Raw genomic sequence first — 21,111 nt, 5'->3', positions numbered from 1 at the left:
TGAGTCCACTAAAATTACCAGTGATCCAAGTATACAATTCACCTACTCCTTACCCTAGTTTATAGGGGATACCAGAGGCTCGGTCAAAGGAGGGGTGGTGGACTTCGTAGACACACACTAACATGAAAAAAAACACAAAGACAAAGAGGAAGGATAGCATAATATTGAATCAATGTATATATAAAGGAAAAGTGTATAGACATACATGCCTATAAACCATAATTTCTGTTAACCAAAGTTGAGACTGTTAGGTATAGATCCACGCTCGACAATGGTACTAGGTCTGCGTCGCAGATGGTCACATAGGTAAAGACAGTATCTGCAACCCATATATGTGTAATGATTTCATGAGCTGTAAGCTCCATACATGCACACTAAACTGTATGATGTCACAGCCACTTAATGGCATAGCGGCGTCAAAGGCACCACAAGCCATAACACTTATAGTGTAGCACCTAGTCCGATCGTTGTTTATAGATATTCATAGTTTATCAATCTAGTTAAATGTTATTGCATTTTTCCAGATGGGCTATTGTGACTCAGAGGGGTCCTCATATGGTAGTACCGCATCAGATTCGGATGGGGATTACCGTGAGGTCAACTGCCAAATGAGGGGGAAAAGATGGAATCAGAGAGCGTCCAACAGACAAAGGGGTTCTCAAAACCTAATTACCAGACAAGACCTTTTCAACCAAGGAGTGAGTCCCCTTGGGGATGGGGCACAAGTTTTGGAGCCGCCCTAACTTTGGAAAAGGAACTTGCTGTCTGCCACAAGCTATGCCATGGTTTTATCCCACCAATGCCAGCCCCCTTATTTAGAGAGAGGAAGGGCGAGGGGGAGGGTAAAAGGAAAAGAAGTGACCTGGCAACACAGAGACACAGCACAAGAGTCGACAACACCCAGCAAAGAGATGCCAGGCATGAGCAAGTCCTAGACAGTAATGACAATGCCATCATCAATTTGAGCAATCGCATTTTGAATGATAATGAGATAAATGCCCTTAATAAGGGCCTCGTATTTGGTCCCACACCCCCAACCAACACATTTCGTCTCCAACAGGAGCCTTCTGAGTTTCTACGTGAGATTAGACTGAAGGTCTTCTTTCTGAACATGCCACAATCAGGTGTTTAAGGTCCAAATCAACCTTTACTTCTCCAAGCTCAGCCATGCCACCTGAAGTACTGGCATTTGAGAGAGCAGTCTGTCGAAGTATGGAACAAATTGGAAAAACACCAATAAAGACTTTCCACAATATCATGAAGGGTGAGATGGAGGCTCTCAATGCACTGTCCGAGGACGACTAAATTGTTATAAAAACCGGCAGACAAAGGAGGGGCCATTGTGGTCCTTCCAAAAGAGATGTATATAGAGGAATGTAAGGGGCTTCTCAATGACACCTGCCCCTACAAACTCCTGACAGGGGACCCCACGAGAGACGTCCATGAAGAAATTGGCTGTCTAGTGGGGAAGGGCCTATACAATGGCTGAATCACGAAATAAGAACACAACTTCCTAATCCATAGAAAACCTAGAGTTCCATATCTTTATAGCCTCCCAAAAATACATAAAAACAAGATCCAGTCCCCGGACACCTGATAGTGTCGGGTATAGGGTCATGCCTAGAACCCCTATCCAAATTCTGTGACTGCTTTCTCAGGCCTTTAGTCAAAGGAATGCCTTTGTATCTGCAGGATACTAAAGATGTGCTGAATTTGATTGAGGATTTGCCTTTCGATGGGACCAGGGAACTCCTAGTCACACTCGATGTTGAGTCCCTGTACACTAATATCCCACAGGAAGCAACACTAGAAGTAGTGGAAAGAATCCTTGAGGAGACTGACTGGGACTCAATGACCCCTAAGGAATTCCTTTTTGATCTGGCCCACCTTGCCTGGACTAGGAATTTCTTTGAATTTGAGGGTGATTTCTAAATTCAAGTGCATGGGCTATCAATGGGGAGTATGTTTGCTCCTAATCTGGCCTGTCTGTACGTACACACGCTTGAGTCCGACGTAATCCAAAATATGACTAATCCCTTTCTTGACAAAATCAGATTATGTAAGGGTAATATTGATGACGTCCTGCTCATCTGGAGGGGTATATCTGACGAGGCATAGGAATTTGGGAGATGGCTGAACACACAGAACCCCTACCTCAGATTCACTTTGACCATTGGGAAGAAGCAATTGGCCTTTTTAGATTTATCAATACAAGAGAAAGATGGTGTTCTAACTAGTGAGGTGTTCTACAAGCCCACAGATCGAAATAGCCTACTGAGATTTGAAAGTTATCACCCACGGGGCCTACGAGAATATCTGGTGGTGGGCCAAATCTTACGTCTGAGACGGAACTGCACAGAGAAAAGTGACACCCATGTTGAAAAACTGACTCAAAAACTTAAGGCTAAGAATTAGCCTATGAGACTGATCAAAAAAACAAAGAAACGGGCACTGCATAACAATCGAGAGCAACTGCTTATGCCACAACTAAAGAAAACATGTGACAGACTCATTTGTGTCTCTTCCTTCAGCACTCTGTCCAATCGATTAAAAACAACGATCAACGAGAACTGTAGCATCTTCCAGTCTGGAGGTATGACCTTAGAACGACCTATGCCCTCTTTCAAAAGAGCAAGGAACGTAAGGGAAATAGTGGTTCACACAAGACCTAAGGTCAAGGGTCCAACACCCTAGCAGACCATGCTGTGGAACCTTCCTCCGCCCACGGGCCATTCCCCGTGTGGCTCCTGCATTGTATGCGGTTTTAGGAAGAGGATGAAAAAACTGGATTTGGGCATGAAAACCCTGTGGAAGCAGACATTTTTCACCAACTACAACTCCATGAACATCATTCCTGTGATTAAATGCCCCTGTGGACTACTATACATTGGGATGACAACATGGAATGTGCACGTCCATATCTCTGAACATCGCAGTACTATCAGATATATGAGGGATGCCACTAAGCTGACTTCTCACTACATTGAGAAAGGCCACAATGCTGATGAGCTATTGTGGTCCGTCATTGAGAAACTAAAAAAGGAACATACAAATATGCCGAAAGCACTTCTCTTTTTTTAACATAGATGGGTATATAGGCTTCGCAGTGATTAAATCGGATTAAATGATGATATTCTGTGGGGGAGTCTGTTGGCTGACCGATTTCCTTACATCCGTTAGACTTTAGAATGATTACTCAGCAAGATGTCCTATATACTGACAAAGGCCTAAGGATATATTCAGAATTTGATGACCTCTCCTTCACTCTTTTCTCATTAACTCTGCCCCCCTTGATAATCACGATGAACTTCTAGTGGATCATGTCCCTTTTAATTTTCCGTCTCTCTTCCTCTCTTTTAAACTTGCACAGGGGACCACCTCAACCCGTAGAAGTCTTTAGTGCACCCAACTGAGCTCTGTTATCTGAATATGGGTGCCGATAAATACATATTATATTCCTCATAGTTAAACACGTTGCCATTGAATAAGTGCAATTTTTTCAGGGAGTACGACATACAATCTGCCTGACCCGTGTTTAACTATAATAATACCTTCTAGATCCCGGAAAACAATAATAATGAAATATATTTAAAAAAACAAAATATAAAAAATTTAAAAAAACAAAATAAAAGTTGAAAGAAATAAAGAGAGCCGGTATATATGGAATACTGAGAAGACTAACTTTTATCAAGTCTTTAAACATTATCACACATGGGAGAGGGGCGCACGCAAACACATTTGTTTAGTCCAGGTGAGCCTCGAAGCCTTGCCTGACTTTGGGCTTGCGGAACTACATTTCCCTTGCACCCGTGGGCCTGGTACGCCCGCTATACCATGCCGTCAACTTGTTAGCCACGCCCCCTCGGGCCATCAGTAATTGAACGACAGCGTGCATGTCGATGAGCATTTATATTACCCTCAGCTAGAGCACCAGTGTACCAACTGGCTGGGAGCGGACGGACATAGGTGCTCCGGAGTGGCGCGCCTTCTGATGAAGTAAGGAGCGGGAATGGGAACAGGGAACCCGACTTTGATGTAAGAGTAACAGAACATCTTTGACTTTCTTGCCAAAAGCTATGATTTCTACGGGGAGAGCTTGTTGAGTTTTGTTTTTTATCGGTGGTATACCTCTCGATCCCCTATACACACGGGGGATAAGTGTAAATTTACCTATCGGCCCTTCATCTTTTTGACAAGATCGACGATTTTACACAGACCAGTGCAACCACGATGGTTATGTCAGACTACACTATGTATTGAGCATGTTACAAACCACTGGCAGATGAGAAAAGTGACAAAACAAAGTATAGCCTTTTCGAACACCAGCACAGGTATTCTGGAATCGCATGCACAAGGTGTGGATCACCGGGATTATACAAACGGTGATTGAGTATAGAAAAACATGATGTTCGAGTTAACGCCTCGGAAGTTATATGGTTACACTCATAACGCCAAATATGTCATATTTGTCTGTACCAGGAGAGGACTGGGGATATAGCTTGTGCTTGATACTTATAAGCGGAAGCACAAAAACAACACTTTCACAATAGCCTATCTGGAAAAATGCATTGACATTTAACTAGATTGATAAACTATGAATATATTTATACTACGATCGGACTAGGTGCTACACTATGGGTGTTATGGCTTGTGGTGCCTCTGACACTGCTATGCCATTAAGTGGCTGTGATATCGTACAGTTTAGTGTGCATGCTTGGAGCTCACAGCTCATGAAATCATTACAAATATATGGGTTGCAGATACTGTCTCTACCTATGTGACCAACTGCGACGCAGACCTAGTACCATTGTTGAGTGTGGATCTATACCTAACAGTCTCAACTTTGCTTAACAGAAATTACGGTTTATAGGCATGTATGTCTATACACTTTTCCTTTATAAATACATTGATTCAATATTATGCTATCCTTCCTCTTTGTCTTTGTGTTTTTTTTCATGTTAGTGTGTGACTACGAAGTCCACCACCCCTCCTTTGACCGAGCCTCTGGTATCCCGTAAAAACTAGGGTAAGGAGTAGGTGAATTGTATACTTGGATCACTAGTAATTTTAGTGGACACAGTTTATGGTGCAGGATATAGGAGTTTTTCATCTTGTGGAAATAGTCATATAGTTAATCAGTCACTATGTGGACGTGTGGTGTGAGTTTTTTGTCTTAATCAGTTGAGAACACTTTATCTCACCCCCCTTCTGTAGCGCCATAGAAGGGATATCGTTTTTCATTACCCAGTCACTCTCACGAAATATGTCTCAGCATTGCACTTGTGGGGTGATCTGTTTGTTGCACACTTAAACATTTGATTTGATTTTTGTCTTCCTGCATTACTCTTTCCTTTCTACAGGCACTTGACGAGTTGTGTAGAAGAATTTCCCAGTTAGGATTCACTTGGGCATACCTTAGGTGTACTCCCCCACTTTAGCATGCAATAGATGCAGGGAACACCCAATAGCATTTTCATAGGGATCCGACAGCCCTGACGAATGCTTCAGACCTTTTAGGCTCTGTGTGTGGGCAGAAATATGTTGGACTAAGAGACATTATGCTCTGTAGACTCCATCAACATACTTGTTTTTAACGTACCTGAGGTCCTCACTAACAAAGGTAATAACCGAGGAACTTTAAGGTACTTTTATTAGAACTGGATCTCGATTTTGTCCTGTAAGTTTTATGTGAGAATTCCCTCCTTTCGCCAAGTCTTCGCGGAGGTTGAGTCTGCCCTGGTAGTACCATCTTACGAGGGTGGGGAGAGGATGCATATGATGGAGCATGACACAATATTGTGTGTGAGGCATCCTCTTCCATTAAAGATGGCCTTCTGACCATTCGTGAACTACAGTGTTCAACTCTCCAGATCTTACTACGATCTCTTTGCCCAGTTGATGGGTACAGGCAACTTACTTCTTTTGTGTTTTGGAGCCCTAAAGACTGTAACAGGGGTCTGGAAATAGTGCAGTGTTAAAACAGGCTGTAGGTGAACCCCCAAAAAGTAAATTTTAATAGTAGAGCATGATCGACTAAGTTAAAAAAAAAACAGGGAAGGATGTCATAGAGTTTGTTGACTCCACCATCCTTGTGTCAAAGTGTTTCAGCCGGTTGTTTTATGCCCAAAAAATGCAATGTGCATGCACATGATGTCCAGGAACATTGAGCCAGTGAAAACCAAAATTTCATTGACATTTTCAGAATGTCCTAAGCTAATATACTTGGAGGTAATTCACATATGATCAATTTTTTTGGGGATTGCTTGCATGTTTGTTGATCATTCTGAAAAAAACAAGATTTTGGTATACTGTGGCTCGATGATTCCAGCACTAAGGCACTTGAAGGTAGCTCAGTAAGTTGAAAGGTTGCTTCTGTAGAATACGGTGTTCTGGAGGTCAACTGATTCCTGGCAACGCCTCAGTCTTCCATCCTTCTCGGGTTGGTAAATTGAATACCATAAATTGGGTAAAGGTAATATTTGCGATTTACAGCACTTAGAGACAGCTGATATGCGTTATAAAACTCCATGTAAAACACAGGCTTTTGTCATTTTTATTCACTATCAATGTGCATTGCCTCACAATTTGCCAACCCCTTCATACATTTATGGGAGTTACTGTACACAGTTTGGCCTCACAACTTACAAAGAGAAGGATGCACTATTTACCGGTTCCCTGTGTGAGTGCCTTGTAAATACTCTAACCTGTTGCGTCAATATCTGCAATCTTTACATCCTGATATTACAAGCATCCAGTCGCTGAATAACAGTCTGCACTGAGGAGTACCATATTTTTTCTGTACACCACTTTTCTGGTATATGCATTCCAGCTGTGAACCCAGTGGGGGCTACAGATTATCTTATTACAACTTCAAAGATCTGCTTCATAGACTGTGCTCCAGTGCTTTATTTGAGCTGGTGGTTTCTGGTGCTCGGCACCGGCACTGAATTCGTTTCCTCGACACCGGCACTTAATTGTCATCACCACACTTATGACACTCTGCCACGGGATGGCGCTGCTCATCTAATTTAAAGATGAGCAGAACAATGGTTTTTTATTAAAATATACTAATACCTGCCTCCCCAGTCATTTCTTTAGCTTTGGGGACCTGGAATAATGTGAACTGTTGCACTTGCAACAGAGAGAGATGGTTAGTAGTTGTTTTGGTACAGGCATTGGCAGTGATGACGGGAAAATGTGTTGTGCAAGCTGCAGTGGCCTCCTGGTCAGGGACCTGGCACTTATTATTTTACAAATGAATCAGTGCTGTGCTCCCTATCATTTGAATTTGCAGGCGGACACGTGGATTGAAATCACAGAGATCAGCACAGTTATTATGCAAGTGTACTTTCAAATGTATTCATGACCCAGAAAAGGAACGTAATCAGTCCCGTGTGAAACACAAACTTAGGGTTTGATTAGGATGGTGGGCAGATGGCCACCACCGGCCCGCGGTGGTGATCCGTCCGCCATCGCAACCCGATTTGCCCCCGCCATATTATAATGGTGGGGGGAATCGCGGCACTTTGCATCTGCCACTTTTCCGCCGGTCGGCAATCGTTCCGATTGCCGGCCGGGCAGAATTGGGCCACAATATGTCGGCGGTGGAAAGGCTGGCATGGATTCACTTTGGGAGCCTGTTGCGGGCCCCTGGGAGGGAGGGTGGGGGGCTGCACTTGGGGTTATGGTACCCTCCTACATTGCCATGCACAAGGTGGCAGGCACCAAGCGGTGCCTACGTGGCAATGCACAACATGGCATTCCACCATTGCGGCGGGTGCTACTTACAGCAGCACCCGCCGCAATGTCAAAAATGCGGAATGCGACTTAAGTCTGCCCGCCATCCTAATCAACCCCTATATATTTTCACCTTTTGAGTAAGGCCAATGTGCAACAAACAAACAATATTTGCTAGGAGCATGAACATCATTTCTTGAATCCTACAACTTTGACTGGTTGATTTTCAATCCGCTGATTGAAAAAATCACATAGAAAAGCAGGTAAGAGTTATCTCCAAAATAAAAAAAGAAACCCTACACTTATCACCGTGGAAACAAAACAGGAAACATTGTAAAAAAATAGAGCCAGAAGACAGAAGTTTGTTCCTAGACAGTGATGTAGGTTGGCATAAAAAATATAAACTGAATGTGGTATTAAATTAATTATATTGATGGGGCCTGGTGGGGAGATGCACGGAGAAAAGAAGTCATTTTTTTCTTGTATTGTTTCTGGTGATTGTGTTTACGTACTGATGCCTGTATAGTTCATAGGTTGTTCTTACATCACATATTGAAAATCTCATGCAATACCTACTATTCGATCGCCTGACATATCTTGCTGACATACGGCAGTGAGCAGACATCGAGGAAGGATTCCCGGGCCGCCTGGTAAAGAAACAAAGTACTAGTTAGAATGGTGCATTTACAAGCATCAATGCCAGCAAAATAGCATTCACCTGTGAAATAAGTTCCTCGGAAGAGACAGCAGCCTGTAGCACATAAAGATACAACATAGCACACAGAACTCTACGATAAACCAATTGAAAGACATGGGCCATATGTACGAAAGGATTTAGCATTTCTTAATGGATCGGATTGCAATTTCGGTCCACTAAGAAATGTTAAATTGCCTTTCCAAATCTACAAGGGCAGATAGAGAATCGAAAAATCAGATTTTTACCCAAATAGGAAATCGTAAAAAGGGATTTCCCATTTGCGATTTCCTAAGCGCATGTACAAAGCATTTCCTAAATGCGAAATGGGCATTTAGGAAATTCTATTACCATTGACCCCAAGTTGATGGTAACTATGTGGGATTTTAAAAAAGCACCACATAAAAGCGCACACTTGCCCTTAGGACATTTTGTGCACTTTACTTGTGCACCACTTTTTTGGGGGCTGCATCAAGGGGGACCTTAGGCCCATTGGAACCTTTGGTTGTGCATTTCCTAAAAAGCAATTTCCTAAAAGTGATTCCTAATTTGTAGGAATCGCTATTAGGAAATGTCTGTTATTGTACATTCCATTTTACATTTCCTTAATAGGGATTTCATGGAATTCGCTATTTAGTAAATGCAAAATGGAGATTTCGTGTATATGGCCCATGGAGACTCCCACAAGAGTGTCTCATTACAGTGCTGTTGCACCTTTCCCTCAATCTGCTTGTCATTCTAATGACTATGTGTTGGTTCTCCTGGATCAGCTGAATGATTGTAAATGGTAAGTCAAGTTGCATTTCATGATAACATAGCACAACCATGTTTATTGAGGGATATCAAAGCAGCCTGTATAAGGGGGCTCTGTGTTTTAACTGTTTCACATGCAGTACCCTAGATAGACGAAAGAGGTGGTGAGGTTTGCACTTTACAATTATATAACAGGTGGTCTGAACTAACAAATGGCAATAAAAACATGTTTAAAAAAAACCAAAAAAAAACCAGGTGGTCTGAAAGATAAATCCTTCTAAAACACTACACTAGGATTTTGTATCTTTCCCACTGCATCAGGGGTACCAAGAAGCCCGGCCAAGCAAAAGGGCAATTTCAGCACCTGATCACAACCTTAGGACAAGGACCTCTATCTTCCTACCTTGAAGCTAAAGTCAAATCTTCTGTATTCAGGCCTGAGCCCTCGAAAACACTCTTTCAAAGACAATGAACGTCACCAGGAAAACTCGCTGGAGATCGAGAATTCCAATGACCTAATGTGAGAAACTCCATCTATTTTGCATATTTTCACCTGGATTGTTGATGGTTTTGGCCTGGAGTCTGTCAAACAGACTCCAGGCCTAAGAGCGCTGTAAATTCATGTGTTCCCTCAGTGCAGCTCCCACTGCTCTTATGCAGGATACATAGGGGCAGATTTACAAGCCCCTTGCGCCACTTTTGCGCCACTTTTCCCATGTTAAAAGAGATGCAAAAGTGGCGCAAGGGGCTGGTAAATCTGCCCCCTAATTTCCACAGTTTGTCCCTTTCAGTTTACTCTGATCTATATCAATGTTTTGCTGCAGACTCCAAATTTAATTCGAGTAAAATGTTATTTTAGACTAATTTGGACCCAAGGTATATTAAATGCATCCAACACTAACAATATATCGCAAATACAAATTGCCCTTCTATTTTAGATTCTTGTATTGTAAATGTATGTAAACCTTTATAATCTCATACACATAGTAAATGTACATAAATACATCCAATTTAAATATAGAAACAATCCATAATAACACCACAACATTTGAAAGATTTAAATTTGAAAACAATCTCTTTAAATGGTCCAGATAGTAGGCTAAAAATAAAAATTAGAATATTAACTAATTACAAGATTAACTTAACTCGAAACACTCAAGTTGGTCATCAGATTTCAGAAATTCATTTTAGTTTTGTATCGTTTAAAACATGGAACATCGTGTGACTAATCCAAAGATGCATATTGTGGCAGAGGCCCTTTCACACCTACATTACTCCTCCATCGACAGGCCCAGTTCCACCTCACATTTATTGAAAGTTCTTGGAAAGCATCTGTGTGCGCCCCTCGCTCCAAAGAAATAGACCAGCTATCAGGAAGAGACGAGGTGGCGTGGCCTGGGAGCATTACTTGGACATTTGTTATGGATAGAACAGAATAAACATGGAGTAGGCATGCGGGAGCACCAACAAGATAGCTGCCAGCCCATCGCTCTTCAGCCACTTCAGGCAACATTAAGAGATTTTCTGTGTATCCCCCTGCTCCCGCTACATTTTGGCAAGCAGTCCCGACAGCGAAGCAGTGAGGGAGCGGCTAACTGAGTTTTTTTGACTGCTCACCGATCATTAATGCCCTATTTCCTCGACTACTGACACTCCTCACACAGTGAGCTATTTTCTCTTCCAATTTGAATTTGGCGCTTACCGGATCTATCTGATCCCGCAATTTTCTACATGGCTTCTCGCTCAATCCTGATGTGTCATTTTTAAGAAGAACTTTGACTGGAACTCTTTGGTTTGTAATGCTGCCTTATTGTCTATCATTTTCAGTGTTTAGCACCTCATATTACAGCACTGCTGCTGTGAAGTTTCCGCTCATTTATGGTTGTCACAGCAGTTTCTGGTTCACCTCTTCTCTTTAGGTTCTGTTTACAGATTTGAATGACAAATTTGAGGATCATTTGCACAAAATATTCTACTTTTATTATTTCTTGAGCAGCGAGTTAGCTTGGCTTCTTCATAAGGGATAACCAGGTTACCTCTGCTTCTAAATCTTTTGCTTCAACTACCCCTCTCATAAATCCTTATAAAAAATGAACTGGTAATTTTAATAAAAGGGCAAAGAAAGATCAAGCTTCCCCTACAAAATTTCAACTCCCTCTAACGCGAGAGGATATTGTGGACGAAATTAAGAATTTAAAACCTTTTAATGTGGAGACGACTGCCACTCTTAAACTGATTGAGGAAAAATGGTCCATCTTAAAATTCAGAATTTCAGAAGTTGAACAGAGAAGTAGTGATGCTCAAGATGTTGTGGCCAAAGTTGACTCGTTGTCCAAAGAAGTTCTTCTTCCTAAAAAACAAACTGAAGACTTGGAAACCGTAACAGACAAAATTGTCGGACTATATGATGTCGCTGAATTCAACATACATCGAGCCCATCGAGTTGGTTCTATGTCCACTCCCCAGACCAATTAAAACCGTTCAAGAGGTATCATCGTCTTCTTCCTACAGTACTCAGATCTTATGAAGGTTTAGAAGCCTACTCAAGAAATACCAGTCTGTCAGCACATATGATAAAGAGAAAATGTATTATAACTAGGGCTCCCAGTTTTCCGTTTTTACTGATTTTTACAGATAAATACAGACAGAAAACTATTTTTTTCATGTCTGTATTTATTTTTAAATACAGAAAAATATGGAAAAAGTGTCTTCTTTGGATGTTTTTTTCTACTGTCAATCATGAGTGCCAGGTCAGTAAGTGTACAGATTGAGAGGTAGGGCAGATGAAAAAAGACAATACATTTCCTAATTAAGATTAATTAAGTGCAGATCTACAGTTATTTATGCTATTTTGCAATGCAAGTGTTTTCAGATAGTGCTATTGCACTGTATACTGCTGAAACCTTTTGGACATTCAAATGCAAATGTTCATTTATCAGTCAAATAAATGTTGAAAAATACCCATTGCAGCTTCATTTATACAGAAAACACAAAATAGAAATGGATAAATACAGACAAAATTAGCAAAAAATAAATATGGATAAATACAGACGGAAATGTAAAAAAAATAAATACCATAAAACCGGGAGCCCTAATTATAACACACAGTACAAATCAATAGTACGTGCAGCACGGAAACAGACAGCATAGCCACTGAATGTTCAACAAGGAGAAGTCTTCCAAAGCCTTTCACTGGTGCAAACCACAAAGGAAAAATGTCATTATTCATGCAATATATGTTCAGAAGAAATACAGGATTAAGACATTTCTTGAGAAATTAAGCAAGATGGGGGGCTTCTAACCATCAGTAGCCTCAGAAAGATACACCAGTATGGAACACCAGGCCAATCAGAAGAGACCAACACTGCGTGATACCTGCGTGGTCCGAGGTAGTGTGGCTGTTGCTTCCTACGTGTTCTCTGCTTGTGACGTTATGAGGTTTTCCAAGCTAATGCAATGTACCAGTAATGGTAATTTCTAAAGAAATGATTTGCAATATCAGTGCCAGTGAAGGACACGTAGGCTGTGCCACTTCCACATATGGTGTGCCCAAGCGCCTGTTGCTAAGCCAGCATAATGTACTGTCTGAATGTGGTTCTTGAGCAAGCCTTGCATTACCAGAGCAACTTACTTTCAGCCTCTACAGAAGCATTTATTTAATTATTTTCTGTGCATGTCCCACCGGCCTGTAAAGTAGATATTTGGTATCACAAAGCAGGTAGCTTAATTAGGTTAGGAAAATAATTATAAAAAAGGCTTCCACAAAGGTCCTCTCAGCCGCAAAGCGAAACAAATGCTCTGGACATGTCAGAAGAAGTTCTTTGTTCAAGATGTTGCTCGATCAACTGCTGATAGACTAATGGAGGATTTGGATTTGCACCCAGTTTCACGATCTATGAATGCCCGATTTGGCCTAATTCACCCTTGTTTCTTCAAGGTCATTTACAAGGACAAAACTACTTCCACTTTTGACAACCCAGAGGATTTGAAAAAAATACTCCACTTCCATAATGGGGAGAAGATGGATCTTGGCTAGATTTGATTAACCCTGTTAGCTAATGCCATGTCATATATTATGGTATAGGCTGAATATTGATAAACCAGAGTCATGCCCCTTAATAAGCACTCTCTCAAAGAGATGCTTAATGAATCTGGTTTTAAATGAAATTCTAAACATATCAAATGTCTTGTTATCCTATGCGCCAACTCCATAAAAGACTCTATTTCTATCAACCTTGCGCCAGTTAAAAAATGATAATGCGGTCTGAGAAATAGTCACCTCAATTCATATCTTGGTGGGGTAGACTTGACACCATGATGATGATGCTGTCGCCGATAATACTCTTTACTTTATCTTTGCTTCCATTTCATCTCCCAAAATGCTTTCTTAAAATCTATAAATAGTCTATTGAATACATTTCTATGTAACAAATGGAAAGCACGTATATGATTGTCTAAGCTTCCACAACCAAAAGATTCCAGTAGTGTACATTTTCCTAATTTTTCTAAATATCACTCAGCTTTTACTCTTAAACAGATTTGGACCTCTCTATCGGGTAGGCTAGATCACACTACCACTGTCTGAGACAAGCTTGAAAACTATCTTTTTACTCCCTTTCATTTCGGGATATAGTCTCCCAACCTCCCAAATCTTTTTATTTCCCAACAATTACACATTCCTTATCTTTAGCCAAACTCATACTTGCTCACATGCACCTACCTCCAGATAATTTAAAATGTTGCAACATATGGTATAATAAACATGTGAAAGTAAATAACAGAATGCTTGCCTGGAAAGACCGGATTCACAAAAGAACTATAACTATAGTACAGCTTTTCTCAAATGATCACCTCCTTACATTTCATGAGTTACAAAACAAATTTAATATACCCTCATCCTATGCTTTAAAATGTGAATAATTAAAATCTTTATTTCTACACCTCTCCTCTTCGCTACTGGCCAGCAGCAAACTCATTCCAGACACATTTCTTATTTTTAACTTTTTGCTTGAAGTGAGTGCTTCTTGCATTTATAAGAGCTTGAATACAGTTCCTAAAGATAGAATGAAACCCACAATCAAATTATAATGGGAAAATGACCTCCACCAGACTTTCCCCATTCAAACCTGGACCAACATTTGGTGTGTGATTCATTCCTCTTTTAACTCAGCTAGCACGACCCAAAAACTATTCTTTTTTTATAACAGATTATTTCTAACCCCAAATTTGCTGTTGAAATTTATATTATCATAAGATAATAAATGCTGGTCCAGTAATGCTGAAACTAGTAATGTAATGCACATGTATCCAAAAGTCAGTTTATTTTGGATATAAGTTTGGGACAAGGTTAACGATATTTGTTCTACAAATATACTGTTTGACAATTATTATTAGGTGGTTCATCTCCTGTTTGGCATAATAGTGTGGTGGTTGGAAAATTTGTTGACTTACTACTTGCCATTGCTTTCCAAATCATTACTTCTAGCTGGAAAGATACTATAAATATAACCTTTATCAGATAGTGAAATATGTTATGTCATACTCATAGATTAGACAGAGTTAATAAACATTCTACTCAGCTTTGTAAAAGAGTAATTTACTTTGTTTACCATTTACAGCCTTCTTATCAAAACAATCTACCACTCCTTCTACTTTGAAAGCCTCGTTTATACCGCCATTACTTATTTATAGATCTCTTGCAGGTTGTTTCTTTATAGGTTTCAATTAATCAATTGTTCATTTGTTTTTAATCTATTTTAAGGTTTTCCTTTCTGTTTCTTTGTCTCCTTTTCACTTTCCTTAGTTTCTTTTTTCTTCCTCTATCTTTTCCCTAAAAAAACTCTTTTAAAATGCTAATTGTCTCATTAACCTCTTTTATTTCCAATATATTATGCTTATGCAATAGTTTGTTTCCATTTATTGTTACTGATGGTATGCATCTGTATTCTTGAATAGACATGATAGGCCTTATCTGGTTGTAGAATGCATTTACACTTGTATTTCCTTCAAGAAAGCATTTTCAAGCTAAAATAAGAACAGATTACATTAGGTTCCTTCCAATAAGATTCCCTGTCAGTACCTAGAGTCTCGGATGCACAGCAGATTGGGAAGTAGCGATAGGATCCCTTTTACAAGAGCTTGTTTGAGAGAGATGGTACTGGTTCAGAGTGGGAGGTGTGCTAATTCTGGTCCCATTATGTACCGGAAATGCATCACCTTGAAGTGTAAATAGGAAAGGGCATCAGTTGCTGTTGCAACGGAAAGGTCATCTGCTTGGAAATGGACATGTACCCCTGCCCTGAGTGCCTAATTGTACACTTGTCTGGATCCCTAATGCTGATTTTTGTTGTCATAGGCAAACACGGATCATGTGTGTGTGCCATGATAAAGGCCTGTCTCAGGGACTGCTATCTTGATTGACCAAGAGTGACGCCCAAAGTGCTACCCTTATAGTGGTGAAAGGCTATTGCCTTCACCAGGAGTTAAGCAGCACAAGCGCCGTGGTGGCAGCATCCCGTGTATTGATCAGGAAGATTGAACAGGTAATGTTTTACCTGTGTCACTGGAGTGAGGCCTACAGACTCACTTACCTTTTTAAAAGTTCTGCTGCTGTGTACTTAACTTACCCTTGGCCTTCATCAGTTAGATGTAAAGTGCTGAACAAGAGCGGTGAGTCTGCGCTCATGCAATATATGTTCAGAAGAAATACAGGATTAAGACATTTCTTGAGAAATTAAGCAAGATGGGGGGCTTCTAACCATCAGTAGCCTCAGAAAGATACACCAGTATGGAACACCAGGCCAATCAGAAGAGACCAACACTGCGTGATACCTGCGTGGTCTGAGGTGGTGTGGCTGTTGCTTCCTACGTGTTCTCTGCTTGTGACGTTATGAGGTTTTCCAAGCTAATGCAATGTACCAGTAATGGTAATTTCTAAAGAAATGATTTGCAACATCAGTGCCAGTGAAGGACACGTAGGCTGTGCCACTTCCACATATGGTGTGCCCAAGCGCCTGTTGCTAAGCCAGCATAATGTACTGTCTGAATGTGGTTCTTGAGCAAGCCTTGCATTACCAGAGCAACTTACTTTCAGCCTCTACGGAAGCATTTATTTAATTATTTTCTGTGCATGTCCCACCAGCCTGTAAAGTAGATATTTGGTATCACAAAGCAGGTAGCTTAATTAGGTTAGGAAAATAATTATAAAAAAGGCTTCCACAAAGGTCCTCTCAGCCGCAAAGCGAAACAAATGCTCTGGACATGTCAGAAGAAGTTCTTTGTTCAAGATGTTGCTCGATCAACTGCTGATAGACTAATGGAGGATTTGGATTTGCACCCAGTTTCACGATCTATGAATGCCCGATTTGGCCTAATTCACCCTTGTTTCTTCAAGGTCATTTACAAGGACAAAACTACTTCCACTTTTGACAACCCAGAGGATTTGAAAAAAATACTCCACTTCCATAATGGGGAGAAGATGGATCTTGGCAAGATTTGATTATCCCTGTTAGCTAATGCCATGTCATATATTATGGTATAGGCTGAATATTGATAAACCAGAGTCATGCCCCTTAATAAGCACTCTCTCAAAGAGATGCTTAATGAATCTGGTTTTAAATGGAATTCTAAACATATCAAATGTCTTGTTATCCTATGCGCCAACTCCATAAAAGACTCTATTTCTATCAACCTTGCGCCAGTTAAAAAATGATAATGCGGTCTGAGAAATAGTCACCTCAATTCATATCTTGGTGGGGTAGACTTGACACCATGATGATGATGCTGTCGCCGATAATACTCTTTACTTTATCTTTGCTTCCATTTCATCTCCCAAAATGCTTTCTTAAAATCTATAAATAGTCTATTGAATACATTTCTATGTAACAAATGGAAAGCACGTATATGATTGTCTAAGCTTCCACAACCAAAAGATTCCAGTAGTGTACATTTTCCTAATTTTTCTAAATATCACTCAGCTTTTACTCTTAAACAGATTTGGACCTCTCTATCGGGTAGGCTAGATCACACTACCACTGTCTGAGACAAGCTTGAAAACTATCTTTTTACTCCCTTTCATTTCGGGATATAGTCTCCCAACCTCCCAAATCTTTTTATTTCCCAACAATTACACATTCCTTATCTTTAGCCAAACTCATACTTGCTCACATGCACCTACCTCCAGATAATTTAAAATGTTGCAACATATGGTATAATAAACATGTGAAAGTAAATAACAGAATGCTTGCCTGGAAAGACCGGATTCACAAAAGAACTATAACTATAGTACAGCTTTTCTCAAATGATCACCTCCTTACATTTCATGAGTTACAAAACAAATTTAATATACCCTCATCCTATGCTTTAAAATGTGAATAATTAAAATCTTTATTTCTACACCTCTCCTCTTCGCTACTGGCCAGCAGCAAACTCATTCCAGACACATTTCTTATTTTTAACTTTTTGCTTGAAGTGAGTGCTTCTTGCATTTATAAGAGCTTGAATACAGTTCCTAAAGATAGAATGAAACCCACAATCAAATTATAATGGGAAAATGACCTCCACCAGACTTTCCCCATTCAAACCTGGACCAACATTTGGTGTGTGATTCATTCCTCTTTTAACTCAGCTAGCACGACCCAAAAACTATTCTTTTTTTATAACAGATTATTTCTAACCCCAAATTTGCTGTTGAAATTTATATTATCATAAGATAATAAATGCTGGTCCAGTAATGCTGAAACTAGTAATGTAATGCACATGTATCCAAAAGTCAGTTTATTTTGGATATAAGTTTGGGACAAGGTTAACGATATTTGTTCTACAAATATACTGTTTGACAATTATTATTAGGTGGTTCATCTCCTGTTTGGCATAATAGTGTGGTGGTTGGAAAATTTGTTGACTTACTACTTGCCATTGCTTTCCAAATCATTACTTCTAGCTGGAAAGATACTATAAATATAACCTTTATCAGATAGTGAAATATGTTATGTCATACTCATAGATTAGACAGAGTTAATAAACATTCTACTCAGCTTTGTAAAAGAGTAATTTACTTTGTTTACCATTTACAGCCTTCTTATCAAAACAATCTACCACTCCTTCTACTTTGAAAGCCTTGTTTTTACCGCCATTACTTATTTATAGATCTCTTGCAGGTTGTTTCTTTATAGGTTTCAATTAATCAATTGTTCATTTGTATTTAATCTATTTTAAGGTTTTCCTTTCTGTTTCTTTCTCTCCTTTTCTCTTTCCTTAGTTTCTTTTTTCTTTCTCTATCTTTTCCCTAAAAAAACTCTTTTAAAATGCTAATTGTCTCATTAACCTCTTTTATTTCCAATATATTATGCTTATGCAATAGTTTGTTTCCATTTATTGTTACTGATAAAATGCATCTGTATTCTTGAATAGACATGATAGGCCTTATCTGGTTGTAGAATGTATTTACACTTGTATTTCCTTCAAGAAAGCATTTTCAAGCTAAAATAAGAACAGATTACATTAGGTTCCTTCCAATAAGATTCCCTGTCAGTACCTAGAGTCTCGGATGCACAGCAGATTGGGAAGTAGCGAAAGGATCCCATTTACAAGAGCTTGTTTGAGAGAGATGGTACTGGTTCAGAGTGGGAGGTGTGCTAATTCTGGTCCCATTATGTACCGGAAATGCATCACCTTGAAGTGTAAATAGGAAAGGGCATCAGTTGCTGTTGCAACGGAAAGGTCATCTGCTTGGAAATGGACATGTACCCCTGCCGTGAGTGCCTAATTGTACACTTGTCTGGATCCCTAATGCTGATTTTTGTTGTCATAGGCAAACACGGATCATGTGTGTGTGCCATGATAAAGGCCTGTCTCAGGGACTGCTATCTTGATTGACCAAGAGTGACGCCCAAAGTGCTACCCTTATAGTGGTGAAAGGCTATTGCCTTCACCAGGAGTTAAGCAGCACAAGCGCCGTGGTGGCAGCATACCGTGTATTGATCAGGAGGATTGAACAGGTAATGTTTTACCTGTGTCACTGGAGTGAGGCCTACAGACTCACTTACCTTTTTAAAAGTTCTGCTGCTGTGTACTTAACTTACCCTTGGCCTTCATCAGTTAGATGTAAAGTGCTGAACAAGAGCGGTGAGTCTGCGCTGGATGCATGTGTTCCTGGGAAGGGTACATTACAGGGATAGACCTGTGCTATGCAGTACATGCATGATGAATACGTGTACTGGGTGTATGTATACCTGCAGGGATATATTTCATGAGAGATATAGTGCTGTACAGTGCATGCGCAGTGAAAGCATGTGCTAAGTGTATGTGTGCTTGCAAAAAGTTTAATACATGAAGGTTGAAAATTTGTGCAGTGCGCATGGTGAATATGTGTGCTGGCCATGTGTGTGTTTGCAAGTAGCACACCATGGCACAATATAGAAAGTCTACAGTTCTAAACAGTGCACGCCGAGTGAACGTGTGTGCTGAATGTATGTGTGTCTGTGAGAGCACTATGCATGGAGGCAACAGTACTGAATAAGTGAGTGTGCAGTCTCCATACACTGAGTGCAAGTGTGGCAGCAATGGTACATTACATGTAGGACCCTGTTTCCATTTTAGGAAGCCCAGGCATGCCTGGTGAAGGTATAAGGAGTAGAGGGATACCCCAGCCAGATTTCTGTGTGCTGGGTAGAACACAGTGGAGAAGGGATAGAGAGACTCCCCCTGTACACTTCAAAGTGTGCTCTTTGATTCAGTGAGAGATCACAAAGAAGGGGCCTGGACACCTCTTAGGAAGGGGATAGGGCTGATAATGGAATCATAAGGAGTAGGGCTGGGAGCCCAGGATTTAACTTTTTAAAAAAAAATAATATTTTTTTATTTTTCACATCAACCAAAGACCGGTACATGCAATATATAGTCACTGTGAGTGATACCCTATCCCATGTAGACATGCCTGTCACATAATGCCATTCAGCCCTTGACAAAATGGGGGTCCATGAGAAAAATAATTCTTATACATTGCCTGGAAATAATGAAAGGTTAAGTTAAGCATCAGGTGCAAACCAACAGTGTACAGGGAGCGGGGGATGGAGAGACTCAGAACATTACCCCTAAGGGGGAGAAGCCCCCTCTGTATCTATTCCATTTCCTCCACTTCTGGTCCCACTTTTTGGGGCAGCCTCTATTCTTAAATACTGATTTTTCAGCCACCATGGCAATATCCATGTCTTTTGCCCAGTCAGCCAGGCGCGGAACCGCGGCCAGCCCCCAGTGTTGTTCAATGTTCCGCTTTGCTATAATAAAACCCATAGAGGCCCAGGCCTGTTCAGCCTGCGTGAGATCGGACGCCCCCCATATGTGAAGTAGGCACAGTTAGGGTGACAGTGCAAGGGATTTACCTCCCACTCTCCCAAAATTGGCGGGCGATTTTCACCCAGTAGTCGTTTATGTGCGGGCAGTCCCAAAGAATATGGAAAAAAGGACTCTCCTGATTGCAATGTCGGAGACAAAGTGGATCGGGGCGCCTACCCAGCTGTAACAGGAGTTTGGCATCGAAATATGCCCAATGAAGGACCTTGAGTTGGAGCAGGCGCAAGCGCATAGGGATAGCTATTTCTCGGGGTGAGGCCAGAGCATCTCGCCACATGTCATCCTCTATTTCACCCAGATCTTTCTCCCACCCCTCCCTAAGTTTCAACATCGGGTCGGGGCGATTGTTGACCAACTTCTTGTAGGTGAGTGAGATGGCCTTACGGTCCATGGGATCCAGCAAGAGGCGGTCCTCGAGAGGGGACGAATCGGGGAGAGGACCATCTTGAGGCAGGGCTGAGGACACCGCGTGAGTAATCTGCAAGTACCTGAAAGTCTCCAATGGAGCCAGTTGATATTTAACTTGGAGCTCCGGGAACGAGGATTTCACTTTTTGATATCACTATGGCTTACTT

General features: G+C 40.8%; 1 protein-coding gene across 1 annotated transcript in view; it reads right to left on the bottom strand.

Moving 5' to 3' along the window:
• The window catches only part of AOAH (acyloxyacyl hydrolase), a 780,853-nt gene that overhangs the window by 521,630 nt on the left and 238,112 nt on the right, over nucleotides 1-21,111 (bottom strand). Inside the window, exon 6 of the mRNA XM_085607471.1 lies at nucleotides 8,314-8,384. Coding sequence (XP_085463597.1) covers nucleotides 8,314-8,384 — 71 coding nt within the window. The remainder of the gene's footprint in view (nucleotides 1-8,313; nucleotides 8,385-21,111) is intronic.

Source organism: Triturus cristatus, chromosome 5_2 (genome assembly GCF_964204655.1).
Source record: "Triturus cristatus chromosome 5_2, aTriCri1.1, whole genome shotgun sequence".
Classification (NCBI taxonomy): Eukaryota; Metazoa; Chordata; class Amphibia; order Caudata; family Salamandridae; genus Triturus; species Triturus cristatus.
Note: the sequence above shows the minus strand (reverse complement) of the source record. Positions and strands in the feature narration are given on the sequence as shown.